Source organism: Heterocephalus glaber, unplaced genomic scaffold (genome assembly GCF_053883595.1).
Source record: "Heterocephalus glaber isolate CG9 unplaced genomic scaffold, H.glaber_assembly_v1.0 deba00001608, whole genome shotgun sequence".
NCBI lineage: Eukaryota > Metazoa > Chordata > Mammalia > Rodentia > Bathyergidae > Heterocephalus > Heterocephalus glaber.
Genome location: NW_028258379.1, coordinates 40,220,083 through 40,247,755, shown reverse-complemented (window position 1 = coordinate 40,247,755; position 27,673 = coordinate 40,220,083). Strand labels below are relative to the sequence as shown.

The 27,673-nt window shown below is 48.6% G+C and overlaps 1 protein-coding gene across 18 annotated transcripts in view; it reads right to left on the bottom strand.

Moving 5' to 3' along the window:
- Positions 1-27,673, bottom strand: part of Klc1 (kinesin light chain 1) — a 65,215-nt gene that overhangs the window by 22,252 nt on the left and 15,290 nt on the right. For 15 of the 18 annotated variants that reach the window (XM_087195164.1, XM_087195167.1, XM_087195165.1 and 12 more), the window contains exons 2-6: positions 8,573-8,834; positions 6,553-6,783; positions 3,547-3,625; positions 2,533-2,758; positions 445-532 (exon numbers count right to left, since the gene is read on the bottom strand). In XM_087195164.1, coding sequence (XP_087051290.1) covers positions 445-532; positions 2,533-2,758; positions 3,547-3,625; positions 6,553-6,783; positions 8,573-8,833 — 885 coding nt within the window. In that variant the 5' untranslated portion in view covers position 8,834. Of the gene's footprint in view, positions 1-444; positions 533-2,532; positions 2,759-3,546; positions 3,626-6,552; positions 6,784-8,572; positions 8,835-22,706; positions 22,875-27,673 lie in introns of all 18 variants that reach the window. The other 3 variants (XM_021243789.2, XM_087195163.1, XM_087195166.1) reach the window with 1 other exon arrangement.

Sequence of the window (27,673 nt, the reverse complement as noted above, 5' to 3'; positions counted from 1 at the left end):
TAAGAGGCAGATCACCAAGCAGTGCTGCATCACGAAAGTTTTAACACTGAACAAATCGGCCTCAAAATCATCATGATTTTTTTACATTTCCCTGGAAGCCACAAAGCCAACCAAGAGATCTCTGCAAATCTGACCAGATTTTTACAAAGAGACAATGCAAATTCCCGAGAAACCAATCCAGAGAATGACATGCAGTCTGATTTGGGATCAAAGGGTGCAGCTGCGGTCCACTGGAGGTGTGCTCTCACGGAGCAGGAGGGATGGGCATAGCGGCAGAGCTGCGGGAGAAGCGGTCACTGCCCGCGCAGGCAAAGCCCTACCTGTGCCAGCCAGGAGCAGGAGGCTGTCAGACTCTCCCTGTCGAGAGTGACACTGGCATGAGCTGGGCAAGAACACACTGGGGAAAACGAAACGTGAACGACCGAAAGAGCCAGGTATACAAACCGCAGGGTGGTCCTTGCCCAGAGTTTTCTCGCGGATGGCCAAGGCGTCGTTGAGCAGATTGGCTGCATCTTTGTATTTGTTCTGGTCCCTGAAGTGAGAAAGGCACAGTGAGTGTTGGGCTGCAGGAGACCGATTGTAACCTGCCCGTTTCCTGGTGCCAGAGGCCGAGCCCAGAGCCTCACACTAAGCTCCACCCAGCCTCCTAAATCTTCTTAAATGTCATTTTGGAGCTACAGAAATACAGGTTAAGCTCCCATTATTAAAAAACAAAACCAAAAAAATAAAATAAAAAAACAAAACCACCCTGAGTGTGGGAGGAGAGACTGGAAGGAAACCATCGGTGAATCCCTGTCAAGGTGAGTTGTGGGCCAGCCTGGCAGTTCCTTCACTTGGCCTCCCATGGAGACCACAGAACAGAGCTGCTGCCATGCTGCAGTGAAAAGGGGAAGCCCCAGAGCCACAGGCAGCTCTCATCTGGCATCAGACAGCACAGATCTGAGTCTGAGCAGGCCCTACTAGCAGCAATGACCTCAGCTGAAACTCAGGAGAAACGGGGACCCCCCAGACCTGGTCTGTCAGGAGCTCATCATGATGGGACTTAACCAGGAAGGGAAGTTCAGATGCAAAATGAAAAGAAATGTGTATGCTGCAAGCATTAAAATCCTAAGAGAAAAATGAGCAAGACAGGAAGAACTACAGTCAGTCATGGATAACTAAAAATATGAGGTCAAAGAAACAGAAATCAAAACACAGGCTCCACTCATCTACCACCAAGGAAAAAGCAATGACCAAGACCACCCAGGTAGTCCATGCTATAGCAGGAGCATGAATGCATCAGCCCTCTGAATGCAGTTCAGCAAATACTGGCAAAGGTTACACAATGACCTGTCTTAGGAATTTATCTTTAATAAATCCAAAACTGCCAGGGATAGTGGTGCACACCCATAATCCCAGAATCTGGGAGGCTGAGGCAGGAGGATCACCACAAGTTCAAGGCCAGCCTGGGCTACACAGTGAGACCCTGTCTCAAAATTTAAAAATTAAAAATGGGCTGGGATGTAGCTCAGTGTAAAGCCCCTGGGTTCAATCTCCAGTGCTGCCAAAAAAGAGAAAAGGAACTCATCCACGGACATGGGGGCATTACTGCACATCTCAGGCCAACTCAGGCCAACCTCTGACTCCCTGCACACACCCTGCCCAGCCAGCCTCACGCCAGCGCACACAGGCCCTGTCTCCACATTGGCCCTGTCTCCGGCCCAGCCCCATTCCATCCACACCGCTCAAAGCCCACCCACCCACCCACCATGGCCCAGGGACCTTCTGCAGAGGCCAAAAGGCTAGAGGAGACACAGGGACAAAGGGTGCATGGGGTCTCAGACTTCAGAAGCCCTGGGAAGATGAGCAGGACGAAGACAAGGCTGGGAGGCCTCCAGACCAAAGAAGCCGGCAGAGTCGCACGAGCAGAGTCACACACTCACTGGCCAGAGCAGAAACACTGGTGTGGGGCCTGGGCACGGGACAGGGTGGAGCACCTGCCTAGCTAGACGTGCTAGGTCCTGGGCTCCACCCATAGGGGAAGGAGGGAGGCAGAGGAGGAGAAAAGGCTGACCCAGGCGGCTAAGGCAGCATTTGCTCCCTTGCAGTGAGATCCTTGCCACAGAGTTGGCTAAATACTGCATTTGGATTTAACCCCTGGATGTTTGAAGAGAGATGGATGATAAAGTTGGAAAGCACATAGTTGATTCAGATTTATAAAACATATTTTATGCTGCAGATGGTGGCACACACCTGTAATCCCAGCTACTCAGGAGGCTGAGGCAGGAGGATTACAAATTCAAGGCCAGGCTAGGTGACTTGGTGAGACCCTATCACAAAATAAAAATTGTTTAAAGGGCCAGGAATGTAGCTCAGTGGTAAAGTGGTAGAGCACTTGCCTAGCATGTTTGAGGCCCTGGGTTTAATCCCTAGTACTGCAACACACACACACACACACACACACACACACACACACACACACACACACTCTTTCTGTGGCAAGCTTGTTAAAAGTCTCTAGGTACAGTTCAGCAAAGAAACCAAAGGACTAGCCTGTACACCAGGGCCAGGATGTTGAGCATGGTGGCCACGTCAGGGTGGTCATGGCCGGAAGTCTTCTCCAGATCTTCCAAGGCCTGCTTGCAGAGCGGCACAGCCACTTCGTAGCGCCCTTGCGAGGCATACTGGATCACCAGGTTGTGCAGCGTTCGCAGACGGGCGGGGATCTCGTAGCCCCCCTGCTGGGCAGCAGCGGCCGCACTGCTGTGCTGCTGCTGAACTGCAGAGAGAAGGCTGCTTCAGAGGGGCGCTCAGCACAGCCGCGCAGACAAGTGGGTTAATACGGTACGCTTTCCCTGCCAACCCTGCCTCGAGCAGCCCCTCTGTTAGTTCAATCTTTTCTAAGGACCCTGGGTATGCTGGGAGAGAGGAAGGGAGCATCAAGAATGCACCCTGTTGGGCCAGGGATTTAGCTCAGTGGTTCCAGTGCCTGCTTTGCAAGCGCAAGGTCCCGAGTTCAGTCCCCGGTACCAAAAAAAAAAAAAAAGAATGCACCCTGTTGAAAAGAAAAAATATGAGAAAAGGAAAAAATGGAAACAAAGTCTTTGTAAGTAGGGCAGGGTGGAGAGGGTGAAGGGAGGGCAGGGGAATGGGAAAAAAATAAGAACTAAGATGCATCACGTACAGGTGCAAGATCCCAGTGAGGAATGTAACTGTACTGTATACCTGAAATGTACCAATAAACGTAATGAAAACAGAAGAAAGAGTGCACCCTGTCCGCAGGCTTCTCCGGGGTACCCCTCACGGAAGAGTGACTCTGGCCTCTTCCACCTGCAGGGATCTCGGCCACATCTGCACTGTGCACGTGTGCCTGTTCACCAGGCCCCACCCTCCACACTACACCCCCACACAGGCACACACAATCCCCACTGCCCGGGAAGCACAAGCCACCCCACTGTGGTCGGGCTTCTGGGCAGCAGGCCCTGTGCTGCGGCTCTGCTCACTGTGACCAACGCGCCCTGGAGGGACAGCAAGGCTCCCCTGTGCAGGACGACAGGCTGCACTCACTTCCTTGGCCAGGGTCATCCTCGTCATTTGGGAAGAGGTCGTCCAGGGGCTCTCTGGCAGAGTCAGCATCTTTGTCCTCCTACAAAAGAGACCCAGAGCATCATTCAGCCTCCACTCTGAACACCCTGCCTGCAAATCTTTAACGTAAAACTCACGTCAACTCCAAGCCCTGGAGAAGACACCAGTCTGTCAGGTCCAGGCAAGGTCATCCGTGCAGCTTCTCCACAGTTTGAGAGTAAGGAAACCCTCCCTAGATTAGATCCCAGTACTTAGACCCAGGACACCACAGGCCAGGACTGCGCCTCCACAGCTGTGCTTTCCCACCTGTGTTCAGGGGCTCAAACTCAGCAGGGGAAGCCTCACTGGAAGTAAAACTTCATTTCACCTCCAATCACCACAGAACGGGGGGCTGGACCACTGCCACAACGGCCCCCATGCAGGAGCCTGAACAGCTGGAAGCCCAGGAGCACCACATACCTGTAACTCGCGCCTGGCTGCAGACTGCTGCTTATGCAAGGGGTGAGACAGGGTGACATAACATAGAAAACAAACAGCTGAGCCCGCTGAAAACAGCACGGTCGCAGGAGGGACACGGACACTCTGCTCCAAGGCAACCCTCTGGAAGTGCACGTTTTTCCCCAGTAATGGGGAGTGAACCCAGGGCGTTCTCATTGAGTTACATCCCTTTATTTTGTTTTTTATTTTGAGACAAGGTCTAAGTCACTAAGTTCCCCAGGCTGGACTCAAAATTGCAATCCTCCTGCCTGAGCCTCCCAGAATACTGGGACTACAGGCGTGCACCACCACGCCCACTTACATATCATTTGAGAGTATTCCCACTGGAACACATAACCCGAACAGTAGACAAACCCAAACTGAGGAACGATGGCTAGAGGAACCAGCCTGCGTTCCTCAAAGATAGCAAAGTCATAAAACACTAAAGAGATGGACGGGACAGGGGACCGTGTGTGTAGTGTGCAATCTGAACTCGGTCTCCAGATAACGTGAAGAAAAGCGTGAAGGACAACCCAGAGACAATCCACAAAGTGAGGGTCTGGGCTGTGGAGCCGGCGGCATGTGGTGTGCTGTTAAATTCGCTGCATTTGCCCCAGCCTGGACTTCATGGACAGCCCCTCCCAGGAGCCAGGCCCAGCAGAGGAAAGGAAAAGGCATCACACAGGTCTGCTGAGCGGAGAGCAAACAGCGCTCAGGAGCGGGCAGAGTTAGCTCAAGGCCTGAGGCTCTTTCCAGGTCAGACATGTTTTTCACGTCTGGTCCCAGCACTCTGGGAGGCTGAGACAGGAGGACTGCACACGTGAGCCCAGACCGGCCAACTTACAACTTAGGAAGACCCAGCCTCAAAAGAAATACAAAAATACAGAAATAAACAAAGGCAGAGAGGAGGGACTACTGGGGCTGCAGCTCACTGGGAAAGTCCTGGGTTCAAATTTCCAATACTGGAAAATAAATATGAGGAACAAACAAATAGCTTCAAACCTACTTTAGCTTAAAAGCTATTCTCTGATTTTGTGAAGTCATCCAGTGCTGCAGGTGAATTACTGGCTGGCACCAACATGTCCGAGGGCTATCACCCCACAGCAACCTAAGTCAGAGTATTTGGAGCCACCTGACTCCGAGGTCACTGGAGCCGGAGCCAGGGGAACCCTAAGAACTCACAACGCTGTCATCCAAACTGCGCCCTGTGAAACGCATGTGCTTGGACCTGGCCCCAACCTGAAGGTGCCTGGACATGCAGCCTGGTGGGGCAGGGTCAGGGCTAGAAAGGTCAGAGGGCGGAGCTCAGGATGGCATCCAGGTCTTCACAACAACAGGCAGCAGAGGGCTCTCTCCCCACCAGTGCGGGCACAGCCCAAGGGCAGCCACCTGCAAGCCAGCAGAGTGCCCTCAGCAGAACCAACCCTGCTAGTCCCGACCCAGAGCTGGAGCTCCCAAACTGAAAGAAAACATGCCTGAGCCAACAGAGGCCAGTGCAGATGTGTGGTGCTACACAGGGGCCTCTGAGCAGAGGCGGAGAAGTGAACCATGGCACGGCGACTGAGCCTGTGCATGTGCCTGACACAAGGAGGCAAAAGAGTCAGCTCACACCAGCTATAGAACCCTGGACCGAAGCCTGGGCCAAAAGGCGGCCATGACTGGAAGGACTGGCGAAGTCCAAATAAAGTCGGCTTCGATTAACGGTAACACAGCAATGTTAATTTCCTAATTCTGAGAAAGGTTCTATGATTATGTAAGATGTTAATATCAGGGAGAAGAGGGTGCAGGGTACATGGGAACTTTCTTCACTTTTTTCCGTTTATATGTCAATCTAAAATTATTCCAAAATTTAAGTTTATTTAAAAAAGCAGCTAACGGTGGCGCACACCTGTCATCCCAGCACTGTGAGGGTCTGGGGCAGGAGGATCGGAAATTTGAGTGCAGCCTGGGAAACTTACTAACTTAGTGAGTCCCTGTCTCAAAATGAAAAAAATAAAACAAAGCCTTGAGATGTAGCTCAGTGAGGTGGCCCTGGGTTCAAGCCCCAGTATAAGAAAAAGAGAAAGGGTGGGGGGAGCCAGCCACCAAAATTAAAAATAAATTGTGGATTAAAAATAATTAAATTGAGACTGGATGAACAACCCAAAAGAGCCAATAGAAAAAGAAAAGCCAAGACCCCTGGGGACCCCCAACACTCTAGGCGCAGAAAGGAAAGCCAGCAATGGAAGCTAAGGAGGCAGAAGAGAGGATGGAGCAAACTGGTGGAGCCCACAGGAGCCAGGAGCAGCAGAGAGGAGGCCAGACAGCATGGCAGGGAAGCAGAGGGGTGTGGAGGGGCAGACCCTGGACAGGGCTGGGAGGGCCTGGTCTGCAAAGCACCTTCTCTTGTTCCAACCACTGTTCTAGGGTCACAAAGGAAAGCACGTGGCACCCAGAGCCACGAGCCTTGCCCACCGCCCCGCAAGGACCAGCCGGCCAGCATGGCGCCCTGAAGGCATAGCAAGCACTCACTGAGGGAGAAGTGTCATCGTCGTATTTCTTCAGCTGGTTCATGAACTCCAAGTGCTTCTTCTCCTCCTCCAGCTGCGCCACCGACTGCTCACTCTTCTGCAGCTTCTGCTGTGTGTTGGCCAGCTCGTCCCGAAGCCACTGATTCTCCTGGCACAGACGACGAACCTGTGCACGTAATTTCTGCTTCTCCGACTCCACGGCGTTCAGGTGATTTGACAAAGCCATCATCACCTGCACAGAGAGACGTTCCACTGCAGCGCACCACCCAGTGAGCACTGCTCCCGGGGCGAGGGCTCCCTGCTCCAGCTCACAGGCGCCTGAGGACCGCCTGCCATCCATCCCGCACACACTGCCCACTCAGGACATCTACAAAGGGACCTCTTCTTTCCACATGAGGGCACCCCAAGGACAAGCAACGAACACATCTGCTCTCGTGACACGCCCTTTGCATAGGGATATGTCACCAAAGGCAGATGGGCAGGCAGGCGGGGCAGTGGTGAGGGGAGGGGCCCTCGGCTAACCACAGAGCCCCAGGAGGCACTGGTGCTGGCGCAGCCACAGCTGACGGCTCCATCGCAGAATCAGGGCTCTGCCTGCAGCTTCTGGGGCAGCTCTGAGGGGTGTGAGGTGGGAAGGCAGGGAAGCCAGCCAGCTGCATCTCCCCTGTGCACATCATGGACCCATCCTCCTCTCTCAGGACGCAGGAACTCTGTTCCCACCCCCAGGTGTGAAACAGAAGCTCCGGAGGGTGGGCTTTTGCTTCCTTATTTTATAAGAGCTTGGGAAACAGTGGGTTCACAAACTCCAAACAGTGAGAATGTTCTACAAACCAGCATCTGGACAGGGCTGGGATGAGGAGCCCTAAAAGGGGTGTCCAGGTGCTCACTTCCTCTCCAAAGGCAAACTAGTGACCAGCAGCCCCTCTTCTACCTCATCCACTCACCATACAGGCAGAGAGCAGAAGCCAAGTCTCTGTGTATGAATCTGACCTAAGAGCCAGAGGTGATCAGGGGAGAAAGCCCCAGACGTTTCCAGTTTTCATCTCCATGTCAAACACCACAGAAACTTAAAAGCAACCTGGCCCTGGAGACTGAGGAGCCACCGCTGCCACCCCATGTTCCCACCCTCCTTCCAGACACAGGTGCTGGACGGAAGGCAGGTTAGTGTCCCCAGCCCTGCACAGCCAGAGGGCAGAGGATGGCTCTCATGAAGTGAAACCTAGGCAGCAGCACTACAGGGAGGGCCACCTCGCTCTCCTTTCCCTTGTCCCAGCACAAAGTCCCGTGGCTGCTGCAGAGGCTCCCTCTTGGGCCCAAGATGCGCCCAGCATGCAGTGCAAAGGGGCTGGAGCCTGGGCGTCAGATGAACTAGCATCCAGCAAGCTTACCTTGGTGCTCATCTGGGGGGCGGGGGACTCAATACTAAATGACACCCAGCCTCTTCAAAATTCAGGTGGGGCCAGGGGTTTAGTTCAGCGGCATCGCACCTGCCTCACAAGCTCAAGGTACTGAGGCTGGGCATACTGGCCCAATCCTGTGATCCCAGCTATTCAGGAGGGTGAGGCAGGAGGATCACAAATTCAAGCCCATCATGGGCAACTTGGCAAGACCCTCAAAATACCATTTTGTTTTAAAATTTTAAATAAGTAAAATTAATTAATTAAAAAGTGCTGGTGATGTAGCTCAGTGCAAAAGCTCTGGGTTCACTCCCCTCTAACACAAAAATAATAATAATAAATTATGGCAGGTGTGGTGGCCCACACCTGTGATCCCAGCACTCGGGAGGCTGAGGCAGGAGGATCACCATGAGTTTGAGGTTACCCTGGGCTACATCATGAGCTCAGCGCCAAACTGCACTGCATAAATAAAAATAATAATAAATTTTTTAAATTCAGATAAGCTCAACTCAGTAGTCAGTTATGTAACAGACAGGACCCACAGATGAGTGGCCTCCCCACCCTGGTAAGAGGCACTTCTCCAAAGCGACCAACCACGGCCAGGGCTGAGTGGCTCTCACGCACCTGCGCCTCACTCAGGCCGAGCTCCAGCATCTCCAGGGACTTCCGGATCATGCTGGACTTCTCCTCCACCAGGTTGCTCTCGTCATCTTTCTTCAAGCACTTCAGCGTCTCCAGCAAACTCTGCAGGATGGAGTTGTGCTCATTCTTCAGAGCCTCTAGCCCCTGGATTACTTGCTTTGTCTTGGAGATGATTTCATCCTGCGTGAGCTTCTCCAACTTGTCTTCCTTTATGTACACCATTGTGGACATGTTGTCATACATTCTAGAACGGAAAAAGAAAAGGATCAGACATCTCATAACAGGATTCATGTGTGTCACATCACTGAACAGTAAACATCTGTAAGAACTTTAAATTATATTTTATAGGTGAGTAATAAATACATAGAACTGTAATTTATGAGTCAGGTGTGGTGACCCATGCCTGTAATCCCAGCACTTGGAAGGCTGAGGCAGGAGGATCACCATGAGTTCAAGGCCAGCCTGAGTTACATAATGAGAACCTGTCTCAAAAAAAATCTTTTTAGGGCCGGGGATTTAGCTCAGTGGTTTCACCGCCTGCTGCGCAAGTGCAAGAGTTGGCACCGAGTTCAATCCCTGGTACCAAAAAAAAAAAAAAAAAATTGGGGGGAGTGGTTTCTGCTGCCTGCTTTGCAAGGGCAAGGTCCTGAGTTCAAGCCCTGGTACCAAAAAACAAAAATTTTTTTTTAAATAATTATAATTTATGGGCTGGGGATTTAGCTCAGTGGTTTTGCTGCCTGCTGCGCAAGCAAAAGGACCCGAGTTCAATCCCTGGTACCAAAAAAAAAAAAAAAGAATTATAATTTATGACCTTAAATATTAAATTTGGTACTGTTTCTGCATTTCCTTTGTACACCTATTAAATCACTTTCCTGGTTTATGTCTGAATTCTTTTTAATAACAGTAACTAAAATTAGTGCCAGAGCTAGGGATTTAGCTCAGTGGTTTCAAAGCCTGCTGCGCAAGCACAAGGACCCAAGTTCGATCCTGGGTACCAAAAAAATAAAATTAGTGCCAAAGATTAAGAACAGCATAACATCCAAATGACACTCCCAAAACACAAAACCTCAGGGAACATTTCCTCTAAATGTTTGCAAGCTTTATTTACTTGGTGAAATGCAAAAGGACCTTAAATCTGTGATGTTCCTAGCCTTAACTGTGTTGGCCTGGTTGGCTTGGGACCCCCAGGGATTAATAAACACACTGAGTGTGTCTGGGTGGGTCACAGAGGCATGACCCTGGGCACTGCACATGGTCCCTGCCCCTCCACTCTGGCTCCATCCCCTGCTCTGCTTCCCAACTGCCGTGAACTAAGCGTCTTTGCTCCCACCACAAAGTCCACCGTGATGCCTCTGCCTTGAAGCTAGCCAACCATGAACTGAGTCCCCCAGTACCATGAGCCACATTAAACCTCTCCTTTGATTTGAGGATGTCAGGTATTGTGTTCCAGCAATGGAACAGCTAATACAAAATTCTTAGTAACATATTTAAGCAGACAAGGCCTTGGGAGGTGGTCATGCAGCTGAAAGAAGAGAAAAAAATAACCCAGGGAGACACACAAGAACAGTAAGAGTGGAAGGAGAGGGCCAGATCTGTGAGACACAGGCGGAGATTCACAACCGAACATTCATAGGCCAAGACCTAAGAAGACACAGCCAACGGATGCAATGTGTATTCTCTTTCCCACATGAACACCATCAAAGCTAGTACTTACATGAAAAATAATTTTTTAAAAATTAAGTGAGACTTAATCATCAATTGAGGAGGCCTGAGTAAAAAGTCCACCAAAGTTATTTAAAGAAAAGGTGTAGGGTGTAGCTCAGTGCAGTGCTACAGCACTTGCCTAGTTCCCATTGGACCTCAGGTTCCATCCCCAGCACCACACACACACACACACCAGACAGAAAGAAATCAATTTGAACTCAGGAAACATACAACATGGGCCGGGGATTTAGTTCAGTGGTTCCGCCGCCTGCCTTGAAAGCACAATGTCCCAAGTTCGATCCCCTGTACCAAAAAGAAAAAAGGAAGGCCGGGGACTTGGCTCAGTGGTTCTGGCACCTGCCGCGCAAGCGCAAGGTCCTGAGTTCAATCCTCAGTACCAAAAAAAAAAAAAAAGGACACATTTGAAAAAAGGAAAGGAGAAAAAGAACAGCCCCTTTAAGGTAGTTTTGTTGCTTAAACTTAAAAGAGCTGGTGAAGCCAGGCATGGTGCACCTGTGGTCCCATGACTCAGGAGACAGAGGAAGAAAGATTATTTGAGCCCAAGAGTTTAAGGTCAGTCTAGACAACCTAGTGGGACCCCATCTCACAAAAGAATAATAAAAGAGAGAGGAAGAAAAAAAAAAGAGAAAGGTAGGCCCCTACCCTCACCACACACTGAATTCCAGGCTGGTCACAGGGTTAGATCTGGGGCAGTATGTCTGCAGTGCTGGGGACGGGACACATTGAATAAGCAGCAGTCTACCACTGACCTACATTCCCAGGCTTCACTACAAGTGTGCAAAAAAATGAAGAACTCACAAGAAACTAGAAGAAAATACAGGCAGAGGTCTAAATGCATAAAGATTAAAGTCCATTCTGTGAATAGAAGCAACAGCAGAAAACTGCAGAAGACTACAGTGTACGTACAACAAGACATTCATTATGTTGGATGCAGAAACTAAACACATGACTGAGTGAAAGCTATTTTGCAGCTCACCATAGTGAAGAATTCAAAAGTACACAAACTCCAATCTCAATGGTTAAAGGTTAATAATCTCTGAAAAATAAAACTTACTAGAAATCTAAGTCAACTCACACATCCTACTCTCTAAGCCTACAAGCCACACAGTTCCCAGCCCCTCTTCCAACTCTTACAGCGTGTCTACCTCCAGATGTCTTGGGAATCAAGGAATTAGCTAGAACTATGCCCAGCAAACAAGGAAGCAGCTTCAGAAGCCCTGAATCCTCTTACATCTGCCGCGTGACTGCCAGAGCCTGGATCTCCCAGCTGCCAAGTGGCACTGATGCCTCCCCTGACCTGGGTCCCACAGCTCAGAACTATCCCCATGCCGGTCAGGCACAGTGGTGCACACCTGTGGTCCCAGCTACTGCTAAGGCCAGATGATCCCAGGTTCCAGGCCAGCCTGGGCAATTTAGTGAGACCTTGCTATGGTTTGTATCTAAGTGTCCCCAGAGCCTCATGTACTCATAGGTGGGGCTTGGGGAGGTGACTGGATATTGTCATTGAATGAAGCCACTGGCAGGTTTAGAGCTAGGTGTGACATTTACAGACCGGCCACTGGAGTTCATAGCTGGTGGGAAGAGGTGAGTCACTGTGGGCGTGGCCTGGAAGGGCATCCTCCCCCCCCCATCCCTCTCTGCTTCCTGCTCCCCTGCCATGAGCAGTTTCTCCCCTGCTACACCACCCTGCCTTGGAGCCAGCCAACTATGGACTGAAACCTCCACAAACCACAAGCCAAAATAAACCTCTCTTCCTTTAACTTGCGGGTATTGGGAATTCTGTCCCAGCAAGAAAGTAACTAAGACTGACCGTGTCTCAAAATAAAACCACAAAGGGCTGGGGATACACCTCATCCCTCCATGGGTTCCATCTCCAGTACCTCAGGCAAAAGAAAGGAGGGAGGGCCAGGCCTGGAGGGCACACCTGTGACCCCAGCTCTCGGGAGGCTGAGGCAGGAGGATCGAGGTGAGTTTGAGGCCAGCCTGGGCTACATAGTGAGATCCTGTCTCAAAAAACCAAAAAAGAAAAAGAAAGAGAGAGAGAAAGAAAATTCAGTCCCACGCGCTCCTCTCTTCCAAGTGATTCCCAAGACACCTGGCCCCAGGTTACCCTAAGCACGGCAATTTTAGAGGTTACTTCAGTTTAGTTTTTGTGGTGCTCAGGGATTGAACCCACGGCCTTCGCACCGAACTACATGCCCAGCCCTTTTTAGGTTTTCATTTTGAGACAAGTCTCTAAGTCATTGGGTTGCCCAGACTGGGCTCAATCTCACCACCCTCCCATCTCAACCTCCCGAGTTCCAGGGTTACAGGCACTGGCCGCCACCCTTGGCAGGAAGAACCCTGAAGAACCACTGTGCTGTCGCTTCTAGGGCAGGAGAACTGTGTGAAATCTCCAGCAGGACCCGACCCTCTAATACCTAAAACACGAGGAACTCTTCCGCAGGGAAGCTGTGGGGCTCAGAGCAGAGTCTCAGGACCCATGTCAGCCAACACATTCTGAGCTGCATCTGCAGATTCCGAGAGCCAGCACTTAAAATAACGAAGGCGAAATAGCCCTAAAACGACTTTTATTTACTTCTAATTTTAGAACTTGTCTCCATTTTAATAGAGACTCAGTCTTCACAATTTTTACTGGGTTTTCTATTTATTCATTTATTCATTTGTTTATTTTTTGAGACAAGGTCTCGCTATTATTCTGGCCTCAAACTCACACTAATCCTCCCGCCTCCGCCTCCCAAGCGCTGGCATGACAGGTGCACACCACCACACCTGGCCACAACACTGGGTTTTATTGCTAAAGTACACAGTTCTCACATTCACAAAGCCACCTCACTCACACCACACCATGAGGACAAAAACTAGAAATGACAAGAACCTATCTGGCTCCACTCCTGGTCCTCTGATTAAATCCTACCTCTAGCATTCTGTGACCCATAAATAAAACAACTTGAGCTGAGGATACAGCTCAGTACGTGCCTAACATGAACAAGGCCCTGGGTTTCATTCCTGCACTGGAAAGAAAAAAATTAAATGCCTCTTGAAATAAAAATAGACACCAGGGCCAGGGAGTTAGCTCAGTGGTTTTGTTGCCTGCTGCGCAAGCGCAAGGACCCAAGTTCGATCCCCGGTACCAAGAAAAAGTCATTAAAGCCCATAAGACCTAACAGTTCAGACAGACAGGGTAACTGCATCATGGATGGATTATCAATTCTCCAACATCCTACCTGACAAGTAGGACTCGTGTCTCTACAATAAGTGAAAAGGAATCACAATACGTGATATGCAGCTCATGCTCAAAAGCATAAGACATGAATATTAACTCACATATTCGGTTGATTTACTTCTACCTTGAGGCAAACAGGCCAGCAGTAGTATGCAAAGCAGCTGCACTCTTACTATCCCTGAAGCTGCCGTGCGTGTCCTTTATCCACTCCCTCTAGCACTCCAGTGACGAGAAGCAGCAGCCTCGGGAGTGACAGTGGCTCCCAACAAGGACTGACGGGTCTGGGGCAGCACCCACCATGTGCACTGCGGGCAGCGCAGCATGGCTGCAGTAGGGACGGAGAGCCCGGGAGAGCCTGTGAAGAGTCAGGCCCAAGAGGAGCCACATGCAGAGCAGGAGGGCCACACAGGGATGCAGGGCTCACAGGCACAAGTCACGGGGACCACAGGACAGCCTGACTGTCTGCTCCCAATGCACATCCTGCCACAAGGGCAGTAGCTTTCCTCTTCCCAAGAAAACCCAACCTGCCCCTGCCCTTCACACACACCACAGGCCTCCTAGTCACCCTGTGCATGGGGCCCAGGGCAATCTGATTGCTTTCATTACACCCAAAAGAACCCTTTTTGTATGAAGATGAGCCTCAGTATTTTGTTTAATTTCACACTCCCAAACAGCCCTGGTTTGTAGGGAGGTCTGGCAACCAGGCCTTCACCTCCAAAGAGAAGGGTGGAGCCTCTGCAAAAGCTGACCAACCACAGACAGGAGCAACCTTCCGCTCGTGCAATCAGTGTTCAGTGAGCCCTATTCTATGCCAGGTGTTATTCTAGGCACAGGCGCAAAAGAAAATAAAAATGCCATGGTGACAAAAGATCCCCTCCCTGCTCCCAGAGAGAAGGGAAAACAGGTCACATGGCTTCTCAAGAGCAACACTGGAAGCAAAAGGCATTAAACAAATGCCTCTGAAATTCTGAAAAGAAATTGCCTCCAGTTAAGAATTCCAGCAGCCACTCTCTCAATCAGCTCTGAGTGTACATAAAACACTTCACACAGGCCAGAGTTCCAAAAATGTTACCTCCAGGGCACCCTTCTCGGGCCACTGGAAGATGTGTTCACCTAGAACAGAGGGACAAGTCAAGAAAGAGGATGCTGGGGGTGCAAACACCCACAGGAGACCAGGCTACACACTCCAAGGCTGAGTGAATGCCAGCTCTACACACCAAGGAAGTAAAACCAGGCAGTGCTGCAAAGCAACCAGAACAGCAGAGCTAACCACTTACTACAGGGCTCACTGTGGAAGGCGGCATCATGAGGCTACAAATGCTAAAGACTGACCTAAGCAGACTGACACCTGAGCACTATGGGAGGCACAGGTGCGGTGAGCAGGCACAGTGGACAGGTCCTGAATATGAGGCAGGATCAGGAACCGAAATAACATCAGTTAGAAACAGTAGCAATTAGGGCTGGGGATCTAGCTCAGTGGTTTTGCTGTCTGCTGCGCAAGCACAAGGACCCGAGTTCAATCCCCAGTACCAAAAAAAAAAAGAAAAGAAAAGACACAGTAGCAGTTATGGAAAATCACAATAGAAGAAGCAATAGAAAAATCACTTAGGGGGCCAGGGATTTAGCTCAGTGGTTTCGACGCCTGCTGCGCAAGTGCAGGGACCCGAGTTCGATCCCCGGTACCAAAAAAAGAAAGAAAAGAAAAATCACTTATAAGAAGCAAGAAGTGTTGCTTCAGGGAGACAGAGAGTGTGGAAACTCAAAACTTACAAAGCCATGAAACAATGCACGCATGCCCTTCTCGTCCCAGGGCATCGAGGGCATGTGCCACCCACCAGGGACTCACAGCACAGGGTCTGGCAGTGCCTTGGGCACCCTGCACACAAAGCCACTGAGCACTGCCCACAACAAGGGGTGGGAGGAGAGGTCAGCAGGGCCCAGGACTCAGGGGACTCCCTGCCATCACCTGGAATGCGCTGTCTAGCACGTTTGTCCTCCTCTGCCTCCGGCCTCATTTATTTACGTAAGCACTTACATGAGTATGGACCTAGGGTTACTTTATAGCTTAGGTTATATCTAATTATTAATTATTTAAAATACCTTACTTAGCTTTTTTTTTTTCGAGACAGGGTCTCACTATCGCACTCCACACTGGCAGTGAACTCACCTCGTAGCCCAGGCTGACCTTGAACTCTCCAAGATCCTCCTGTGTCAGCCTCCCGAGTGCTGGGACTGCAGCTAAAAATACCTTATTAAGTTTGAGCAGCAAACTGCTCCAGGTCTAGCCCTGGGCTCTCACATCACCGTCTGTTTCTGTTGTTCTTTATTTCCCCAGGCCAGGGCTCTGCACAGGAAGGACAGGCGCTCTACCGCTGAACCCCAGTCCATGTCTTCAGATGCATCCCCATCCCTGTGGATCTCACATGTCTTCATCTCCCGGTGCCACAAGAAGCTCCAGGCTCATCCTGTACTTCCCTGCCACACTACAGTTAGCCATTTCCCCAAGGAGCTCTGGTTTGTTTTATAGTAGGACAATATTAGAATCTAAAATTGGACTGTCTTCCACCCCTCCAAACCTATTAACACTGGCCTAGCCATGAGAAAACAGCAGACAGACCCACACTAAAGGACATGCTACAAAAGTCCCGACCAGCACTTCTCAAAACTGTGAAGGCCACTGTGATAGACTGAATGTATAATCCCCTCTGCAGTTGGAATTTTTAGGGGGAGGGGTGAGCCACAGGAATGTCTCTTAACTTGATTATCTAAGGTCCTTGTTGGGGTGACAGAAAGCTAACTGATACATCCCTCAAATTCACAAATTCAAATTCCAACCCAAAGCCAGGTGTGGTGGTACACACCTGTGATCCCAACACTCCAGAGGCTGAGACAGGAGGACTGCTGTGAGTTCCAGGCCACCCTGAAGCACATAGCGAGACCCTGTCTCAAAAAACAACTCCACCCCGATGTGATGAGGTGAGGGGCCCCTGGAAGGTGGCTGGGTGATGAGGGCACCTCGAGATGGGAATGGCACACTTATGAAAGAGACCCATGCACACTCAGCTCCTCCCCATCAGTGAGGACACCACACCTGGGCCAGACCTTTACCAGGACCCACACACACTCACTCCCTAATCTCACCATCAGCCTCTAGCCTGTGAGAAAGACATTTCTGCTGTTCACAAGCCACTTGGGCTCTGGTACTCTGTGACAGAACCCTAACAAATCAGACAGTCTTCAAAAAACAAGAGAATTCTAAAGATGCTCACAGGTCAGGAAGAATGCCTAAATGTGATGTGGTGCCCTAGGTGAGGCCCTGGGACAGAACAAGGACAAGGGGGAAAACCCAGTGGCAGGGAGTGAATAATGATCCACCCATTTTCATTCCATGGTTGTCACAAATGTACCATATCAATGCAGGGGTTAGCAGGGTAAAACTGGGTACAAGGTATGTGGGAATTCTGCAGTATCTTTGCAACTTTTCTATAAATTTAATGCTACTCGAAAACAAAAAGTTTGGCCGGGTATGGTGGTGCATATCTGTGCAGGCTGAGGCAGGAGGATCTCTCTGTGAGTTCAAGGTCAGCCTGGGCTACTCAGTGAAATCAAAGCCAGCCTGAACTACATAGCAAGACCCTGTCTCAAAACAAAACAAAACGAAAAATACATAAATAAAATAGTTTACCTACAAAGAATACAAAAAAAGGGTGTGACTTGATACAAACAAAATCAAAAAGTGTACACACAACATGAACGCTAAGAATTCACAGGGGTTAGGGATGTAGCTCAGTGGTGAGTGCCTATTAGTGCCAGGCCCTGCATCAATCCCCAGCACCACCGAAAAAGAAAGAGACAGACATGGAAAGAGAGAGAGAGAATTCCTATCTTAGGCAATTTAGCTTTGGGATCATTTTCACAATTACACTGCTTTACTGAGATGACAATAAGGTTTGCAGGTAGTTTGGTCTACAATCGTTGTAATCCCCATAGTGAGGACAGAGACAGCAAAATTCACATACACTCACACTACCAGGAGAGAAACCCAGTCCAGGCTCCCTGAGCAAGTCCCCCACTTCAGGAACCACATCAGGCTGTGCAAAATCACACACATACACACATACACACACACACACACACACACACACACAGACACACACACACACAATGAGATCCTGACAGTTCACCAAAAGGGAAAGAAAGTATGTAAAACCCACAGGCTTTTCTTCAACCCTCAAATACAGAAAGGACTTGACACTTTGGCCACAATAAAAACCAACCTAGGGCCAGGGATTTAGCTCAGTGGTTCCGCTGCCTGCCTTGCAAGCGCAAGGACCTGAGTTCGATCCCCGGTAACAAAAAAAAACCTAATGCTGACCCAAAAATAGAACCACTGAGTACACTGCATTTTGTGTTTGGTTTGTTTTGCTGTTTGAGATGAGGTCTCATTACATTACACAAGTTGACCTCAAACTCCTGTGCTGAAGAGATCCTCCTGCCTCAGCTACCTGAGTGCCTGGGATCACAGGCATGGGCCACTCGCCCAGCCACTGAATTCTTTAGTAGTCAGATAAACAAACCAGAATTGTTGGGATTCTAAAGATTGAGATCTACAGATTAGAATCTACAAAGATTCCTCCGGCCAGGCAGTAATCCCAGATACACTCCAAGCTGAGGCAAAAGGATCACAAATTCAAGGCCAGCCTGGAAAACTTGACAAGGCTCTGTCTCAAAAGAAAATAAAAAGGGGTGGTGATCTAGCTCAGTGCTCCCTGGCTTCAATCCCCACTGCTGCCAAAGAAAACTTAAATATAAAATAAAATAAAAACCTAAGAATTAACCAAGGAAATGAAAGACCTGTACAATGAAAATTACATCACTCTGAAAAAGGAGATCAGAGAGGACATATGAAAATGGAACCAGGGCTAGGGATTTAGCTCAGTGGTTCCACCACCCGCCTTGTAAGCACAAGGTCCGGAGTTCGATTCCCAGTACCAAAAGAAAAAGAGAAAGAGAAAATGGAAGCTGTCCCATCCTCTTGAATAGGCATAATCAACACCTCAAAATGGCCAAACTTCCAAAACGGATATACAGATTTAATACAATCGCAATCAAAATACCAACAGCATTCCTCACAGATCTAGGGACAACAATCCTAAAATTCATATGGAACCAGAAGAGGCCAGAAGAACAAAAACAATCCTGGGCAACAAAAGCAAAGCAGGAGGCATCACAATCCCAGATCTGAAGTTATATTACAAAACTACAGTGATAAAAACAGCACGGTTCTGTCACAAAAACAGACCTGTGTGTGGCTCAGTGGAACAGAACAGAGGAAGCAGAAATAACCTCAGGCACATTCAACTATTTGATCTTTTGGGGGGGTACCAGGGCTCAAACTCAGTTCCTCGAGCTTGCCAGCCAGGGGCTGTGCCGCTGGGCCACATCCCCGGCCTTAAATGTTTGATTTTTTACAAAGGGGAACAAAAACATACACTGGGGGAAAGACAGCCTCTTTAAAAAATGGTGCTCAGATATTCACATGCAGAAAACTGAGTACACCCATGTATTGCACCATGTATTAACTAAAACCAAAAGTGATCAAAGATCTAAATGTTAAAACAGAAACAGTCTGCTGGAAGATAAAATAGGTAAAACTCTTGAAGTCATAGACGTAAGCAAGGACATTCGGAACAGAACTCCAGTGGCACAAGAAGTAATACTGAGAGTCAGCAAGTGAGATCACATTAAATTAAAAAGCTTCTGCACAGCAAAGGAAACAACCAATAGAATGAAAAGAGAACTTATAGAATGGGAAAAATTTTTTGCTATTTCTCAGACAGAGGACTAACATCTAGAATATATAAAGAACTCAAATAAATCAGAGCCCTGAAAATAAAAGACCTGGCCAAAAATTGGGCAAAAATGAACACACTTCTCAGAAGTACAAATGGCCAAGAAATATATGAAAAATGGTCAACATTGCCAGCCATTAGAGAAATGCAAATTAAAATGACACTGACATACCATCTCACTGCAGAAAGAATGCCCATCATCAAGAAATCTAATAATAGGGCTGGGGATTTAGCTCAGTGGTTCCACCGCCTGCCTCGCAAGCGGAAGGTCCCGAGTTCGATCCCCGGTACCAAAAAAAAGGTAGCAATAACAAAAGCTGGCAAGGCTGGGGGAGGACCTTCTCCCCGGCTCCCTGTACCAGGATCAAACTCAGGACCTTGGCCACCAAGCTACACCCAGGCCCCCAAGGGGAGCTCTTTATTGTTGTGAGAATGTAAACTAGTACAACCACTATGGAAATCAGTATGGAGATTCCTCAAAACTCTAAACACAGAAATTCCATTTGACTCGGCTATTCTCCTTCTAGGCATTTTCCCAAAAGTTACTATTACAGTCATACATGCATACACATGTTCATAGCAGCACAATTTATCACAGTTAAATCTTGGAAAGGGCCTATATGTCCACCAACAGATGAATGGATAAAGAAAATGTGTTTATACACAATGAAGTAATATTCTGATACAAGGAAAGATGAACTTTGGGCATTCACAGGTAAATGGATGCACCTCAAGACCATTATATTAAGTGAAATAAATAAGACACAAAAGCTTAAATACCACATGGGTTCTCTTATATGAGAAACCCAAATACAAATAAGAGCGAAATAAAAGACAATAGGAAGTAGAGAGATCTTTTTCAAATGGGAAAGGGAACGGGGCGGGGGGGGGGCCCTTTTGCAAATGGGAAGAGGACCAAAAGTTGGAGGGAGCAGAGAGGGATGGGTTAAGAGATGAAAGGAAATTAAGATGTGCTAGGGCCGAGGATTTAGCTCAGTGGTTTCACTGCCTGCTGCGCAAGCGCGAGGACCCAAGTTTGATCCCCAGTACCAAAAAAAAAAAAAAAAAAAGATGTGCTATGCACACATACCAACTCCCCACAAAAAAATGTAATCATTATGTACTGCAAATATGTACTAAAAAAAAGAATCACAGTAAAATCCAGGTGTGGTGGCTCACCTATAGTCCTAGCACTTGGGAGCCTGAGGCAGGAGGATCACAGAGAACTACATAGTGAGACCTTGTCTCAAAAAAAAATAAAATAAAATAAACCAGAATCACTGTAGGGCTGGGGGTCTTGCTCAATGGTAGAGGTCTTGCTTAGCATGTCTAGGGACCTGGCTTTCATCAGACAGAGAGAGGACAAGCTCCCTACCCTGGGCACAAAGTTCATCTCCACAGCTTCCCAAAGAGCCCTTACAACAGCTGCAAGTACTGACTCATCACTTCTACCTCAGAGAACCTCCTGTTTAGTCCCTCGCTCTAATCTAATCTAACCTAACCTAATCTTTTTATCTCCTCTGCCAAACTTGAATCACAGAGATGAACTGAATAGGGCCATCTTTGCAGGCCAAAAACTCACAAAAAATGAAATGTATTCAAAAGAAAGATTCCATAATAGCAGGAGTTATTTATTCTGAATGTGTTTCCATCGTAAATACCATGCACTATTGGACAGAAAAAAAGCATCTGTTTGCCTTTCGGGATTTTGTTGTGCACAGGCTTTCAGAACCAGGCCCGTGAGGTCAGACTCCCCAGGTGCCTCTGCACAGCTGCTTCAAGGCCGACAGACTGTCTAGAACTCAGCACCAGCCCTGCCCCAGCCCATGGTCACCCACCCTCACCCAGGTGTGCAGTCCCCAACAGCTCCCTGAGCTCCCAGGAACCCACAGAGGGCTGCACCTGACGAAAGCTGCTGTGACCCGCTATCAGCTGCTCTCCCCAGTGTCGGCAGGCGGGCAGAGGCCCCAAGCTGGCTCACTGGGCCACAGGACCACAGCCCTCGGCCAAGAGGTGACTTCGAGGGCGAGTGAGACGCCACGAGGAAGAGCACTGTGCAGAAACGCAGGCGGACAGGCTTTTCCTAAACAAGAGCATCAGCCCTAAGAGTCCAAGCATCCCCACACAAGAGCCCTGGGTGAGCAAGGAGAAAGGAGTGGGCAGCAGGCAGGCAGGGTCTGCCTGCACGACTAGTGAGGCAGAGGCTGCTGCTGGAGCCGGGGCAGTCAGCGCCCCGGGCCGAGACAGCAGTTACAAGGGGAAAGGGCCAGCATGTCGACCCGCAGGCTGTTTGTTTATGTATTTTGGGGCTAATCGATGAAACAATTTTCTTTCCTAGTAAAGAAAGGTGATTACACAAACATTTTAAAAATCAGTTCTCTCAAGGGCAGAACCGTGATGCTTTCCCTCTGTACCCGGCCCTCCCTCAAGACCACGCCCATTAGTTATTCAAAGGCATAAGCAGCAAAGACAACACAAAGCAGGAACCATAAGAGAAAAAAAACTGAAAAACTAGACTTCATCAAAACCTAGAACTACTAAAAAAATTTAAACTGTTGACTTATAAAAAGGCACAACCAAAAAAATACCTGTAACACACAAAGCTACCAAAGGACTCGCCTCCTACACTCAAAAACCAACCCACTTTTTCTTTTTTTTTTTTTTGGTACTGGGGATCAAACTCGGGTCCTTGCGCTTGCACAGCAGGCAGCGAAACCATTGAGCTAAATCCCCGGCCCGATTTTTTCTTATTTTAAATTCTTACTTTATAAGACAGTTTGCCTGTGGGCAGTCACATCGTTGAGGGCCCCGGGCTGCATCACCCTAACAGGCAGAACCCAAAGGCTTGAAATGAGCCAAAGCCTTGAATGGATCCCTCCCAAAAGCAGGTACACAAGCAGCCAAGAGCACCTAAGTGTTCACCACACATCCACAGGAAGGCTAAAATGACAGCGACCACACAGGCCCCAGAGGATGCAGAGCGACCAGAACACACACACAGCAGGAGGGCACATAAAATACACCACCTCTCTGGCAAACTGGCAGCTCCTTTAAAAGTTCATCTCATGAGGCCAGGGATTTAGCTCAGTGGTTTGGCTGCCTGCTGTGCAAGTGCAAGGACCTGAGTTCAATCCCCGGTACCAAAAAAAAAAAAAAAGTTCATCTCAGGCCCGGGGATTTAGCTCAGTGGTGCCACCCCTGTCTTACAAGCACAAGGTCCCGAGTTCAATCCCCGGTACCAAAAAAAAAAAAGGTCCTCATCTCTATCCTCTGAGCAAGTCCTCTATCCTCTAGGTCAGTCCTGGGCACTTACCTGGAAGAAATGAACAGGTCTGTTGTTCACAGTCCTGCAGAGGAGCAGTCCCGAGTGCACAGGAGAGCCACTGTGCACGCTCACAGAGCAGAACAGTACCGGGAAGAGAAACACCACAGACACAGGCAACAACGTGAGCACTTCAAGTAGGATGCTGGACAAAAAAAGCTGGGTGGGAAAATACATGGTGCGTGTAACTGCGATGGTCTGTGTCTAGATGCCCCCAAAGGCTCACGCGGTGCAGTCATGGGCAGGGCTTTTTCAGAGTTGGCTGAAGCAGAGCGTGAGACTGGTTCATCCTGCAACGCTAGGCCCGAGGGCCCTAGGATTAAGGGTGTGAGTGCTGCCTGCCCCCAAGTAGTCTGAAAAAGATGAAGGGACAGAGAAGCTGCCAGTGCCCACCCACTTTGGGTGCTGGGTATTTTGTCTCAGCAAAGAGAAGAGTAGGAAAACTAACCTCTGGTCAGACTGATGACTGACAAGAGGCACGAAAGTACTTTCTGGGCAGCATCCTCCCCCTCCCCCTCCTCCCCGGCAGGCACTGCACCGCTGTGCTACACACCCAACCCACTGGGCTGTATCTTTTCTTTTTTTCCGGTACCAGGTATCGAACTCAGGACCTTGGGCTTGCGAGGCAGGTTGCAGCACCACTGAGCTACATCCCCAGTCTCCGGGCTGTATCTTGATACAAGTCAAACTGACTAAATGGCATATAGTGGTGCCTCAGTTCATGAGCGCTTTTGTTTGCAAACAATTTGGTTCACAAACAGAAGCATTTGGCAAAATTTTGTGGTTTTTTGCAAAGCCTGCATCGGGTGATGAACATCACCTCGGCCATCTTCCCCACACCAAAATGAACATGGCCATCTTTTCCAGAATCATGGAACAAACTAAGTTCGTGAACCAAGATATCCCTGTACTTCAAATCTTAGCATTTTAAATTTTAGAAAATTTTTCCTGTATGTATTCAGAAACTTACTCTGAAGTTAACTGAAAAGTGGTCATAAATGGCTTTGAGAACACAACAAAATTGGGTGGTAGGCAGATTACAACGCCCTTTCTCCCCACCCAGACTCCTGCTGTAGATACCTCTCCCCAACTGCTCCAGATGGGACTGCTGGAGAGGAACTTCACAGAGCCAAGTCAGGGGACCTCAGGGTGGGGAGATTACCCGGCAGTCTGGACCTACTCACAGGCACCCCTCAATGTGGGTCTACACAGCACAGTGGCCCACACCTGTGATTCCAGCACTCTGAGGAGGAGGGACACAAGTTCAAGCCCAGTAAGTAACTAAGCAACTTAGTGAGAGCCTTCTCAAAACAGACAGGCGGGGGATTTAGCTCAATGGTTCCGCTGCCTGCTGCGCAAGTGCAAGGACCCGAGTTCTATCCCCGGTACAAAAAAAAAAAAAAAAAAAAACAGACAGAGCAAGCAAGCATGTATGCTTGGGACATACTCAGTGTGAAGGCCCTGGGTTCAGTTCCTAATACTTGGGGGTTGGGGGGAGCTGAAACTTCTGTCACCACCAGAAGATCTCAGCCCCAGAGGAGGACGGGAGGGACTTGCAACTACGGCACGTAAAACCTGGCCACAGCACCTAGCAAAAACTAAGGTAAACATCACACTGAAAAGCTTTTGGCTTTTAGCTTTTGGGTCCTGAGTTCAATCTTCAGCACCAAGAAAAATTTTTTTTAAAGGTTTAGGTTGGGGCCGGGGATTTATCTAAGTGGTTTTGCTGCCTCCTGTGCAAGTGCAAGGACCCGAATTCAACCCCGGGTATCAAAAAAAAAAAGGTTTAGGTTGGGGCTTTTTTTTTTTTTTTTTGTACCAAGGATCAAACTCGGGTCCTTGCGCTTTCGGGGCAGGGGTGGCACCACTGAGCTAAATCCCCAGCCCCAGAAAAAGCTTTAGGACTCAATGACTTTTCAGTTAAAAAAAAAAAAAGGCCGGGGATTTAGCTCAGTGGTTTCGCCGCCTGCTGTGCAAGCACAAGGACCAGAGTTCAATCCCCAGTACCAAAAAAAAAAAAAGAAATTATGGGTAACTCTTGAAAACACTAGGCTGAGATAATGCAATCACAAAGGGACAAATACTGCAGGACTCCATGCCCATGAAGGGCGAAGGCAGAAGTAGAAAGGCGGTTTCCAGGCAGGGAGGGAGGGGCAGTTCAGGGTTTAGTGGGCTCCAGGCACCCTGCCAGGAGATAAGAGTTCCAGTGTCACTGCACAACAATGTGAATATTCTTAACACTACTCAACTGTCTGTACATGAGTACATCGGTAACTCTTGCCAGTGTCCTTGCCACTCTGGAGGCTGAGGCAGAAGGATCTCCAGTTCAAGGCCCGCCTGAGCAATTTAGCAAGACCCATATCAAAATACAAAAGAGGGCCAACTGTCTTCTCACCCTTGGCCCATCTGCCCTCGATGGCAATAAACTCACTGCATGTTGCTTAGAAAAATAAAAAATAAAAAAATAAAGGGCTGGGGATTTAGCTCAGTGGTATCACTGCCTGCCTCAAAAGTGCAAGGTCCTGAGTTAGATCCCTGGTACCAAAATAAATAAACAAACAAACAAACAAACAAATTAATTAATTAATTAAAAGGGTTGGAGATATAGCTCAGCACTCCTGGAGTTCAATCCTCAAAACCACCAAAAAATAAAAATAAGGAAGTGGGGCAAAGCATTCCCTGGTAAAGGCAATTACAGGGCTAAACACAGTGTTTTCACAATCCACCTGAAGCTGCAGCTTCACATACTGCACGGTGGAAACAGAGACTTGCTCAGAACTCCCCTCACAGCCAGGCCTGGTGGGGCACACCTGTGATCCCAGCACTCGGGAGGCTGAGGCAGGAAGATCACTGCAAGTTCAAGGCCAGCCTGTGCTACACAGCAAGACCCTGTCTCAAAAAAAACCTCATGTCACACAGTAACCTGCCTTCACCAGGAGGATGGAGGTCCACATGGCCCTTATTTCTCCTAGGACAGTGTGGCCTGCAACATTATGACCTGTTGTGTGGGGACAGTACAGTCTCCACAGGGGCCTGGACACCAACACACCCATATTATGCAGTAGAAGGGAGGGAACAATCCACGGTTTAAACTGAGGTAACTGGGATTAGAACTAAGGAAATAACTTCTACTTTATCTATGCATATAACTTGGCCTATTGTTTGTTCCATGGATTTTCACATATTCACTTTATTTTTTTTAAGTGTAGATAGTACATTAAGCATACTCAAAAAGCACAGATCTATATTGCTTTCATTTGTCTCCAAACATTAAAATCAAAACAAACCAGGGCCAAGAATCTGGCTCAGTGGCACAGCACCTGCCTGGCAAGCACAAGATCCTGAGTTCAATTCCCGGTTCGGCGGGGGATGGGACTAAAACAAACCATGGTTGCTCACACTTGTAATCTCTGCTATTCTCAAGGCTGAGGCAGGAGGATTGAGAATACAAGCCCAACTTGAGCAATTTAGTGATACCCTATCTCAAAATTTTTTTTAAAAAGTGGAGGAGGGACCTGTAGGTGTAGCTCAGTGCAAAGGCCCTGGGTTCAACCCACAATGCTGCAAAAAAAAAAAAATTTTTTTTGGTATCAGGAATCGAACTCGGGTCCTTCCGCTTGTGAGGCAGGCAGAGGAACCACTGAGCTAAATCCCCGGCCCAAAAAAATTTTTTTTAAGAAATAAAAAGGTTGGGCCGGGGATTTAGCTCAATGGTTCTGCTGCCTGCCTTGCAAGCAAAAGGACCTGAGTTCGATCCCCGGTTCCAAAAAAAAAAAAAAGAAAGAAATAAAAAGGTCAGCCAGGGATTTAGCTCAGTGGTTCCAGCACCTACCTCACAAGCACAAGGTACCAAGTTCAATCCCTAGTACCAAGAAAATAAAGAAATAAAAGAAATAAAAAGGTCCAGGGGTAACAGCTCAGTGGTAGAGGGCCCTTGAGTTCAATCCCCAGTACAAAAAAAAAAAAAAAACCACTTTGTTTTTTGGTACCTGGGATGGAACTTGGGTCCTTGTGCTTGTGCAGCAGGTGGCAAAACCACCTTTTTTTGGTTTTTTGTTTGTTTTTGGTGTTTTCTTTTGGTACCGAGGATCAAACTCAGGTCCTTGAACTTGCAGGGCAGGCAGAGGAACCACTGAGCTAAATCCCTGGCCCTTTTTTTGGTTTTTTGAAAAGGGGTCTCACTACATACTCCAGGCTGGCCTCCAACTCATGGTGATCCTCCTTTTTCCAGTACCAGGGCTCAAACTCAGGCCCGTGCACTTGCAAAGCAGGAGCGGAGCCACTGAGCTAAATCCTCAGCCCTCACAATTCATTTCTAATCCATGATGAACTCACTAGGAGGCTGCAAAGTAGAATGACACGCACTCTGGGAGGAAAAAAGCAGGCCATCTCCAACTTAGCTCCTGCCTTTGGGAAAAACTCGAAAAACTTGAAAGTAACCTCCTAGGGCCAAACCCAATAGACATTTCAGTCCAACTCCTCCTCGACCTCTCGGGCGTTTGGATAGTGACCTCTGCTCTCCTAAATGGCAGGATGCTGTTCTCTTAGGGCCACACTCATCCATACTAAATGGCCATATGGACATCATTGGCCCTTGACATGATATGGTCTAACCTCTGGCCTCACTCAACATTGGAGGGGGTGGGGGTGGTACTGGGGTCTGAACTGAGCTACATCCCCAGCCTTTTATTTTTTGCTAAGTCACAAAATTGCCCAGGTTGGGTTCAGACTTTCCATGCCCCTGCCTCAGCCCCCTGAGTACTGGGATTACAGGTCTGTGCCACCACGCCAGGCTTCAACTCTTGTCTTAACTCCAGTCCTGCATGTCCAGCTCTCCACTGGTCCCTACAAATATGTTCCATTTATTATATCCAAAACCAAATACCATTTGTCCTCCTCCCATTTTCCCTACCTTGCTGGGTGTCAGCAGCCAGTGAGTCACCAAACTAAAGACAAGG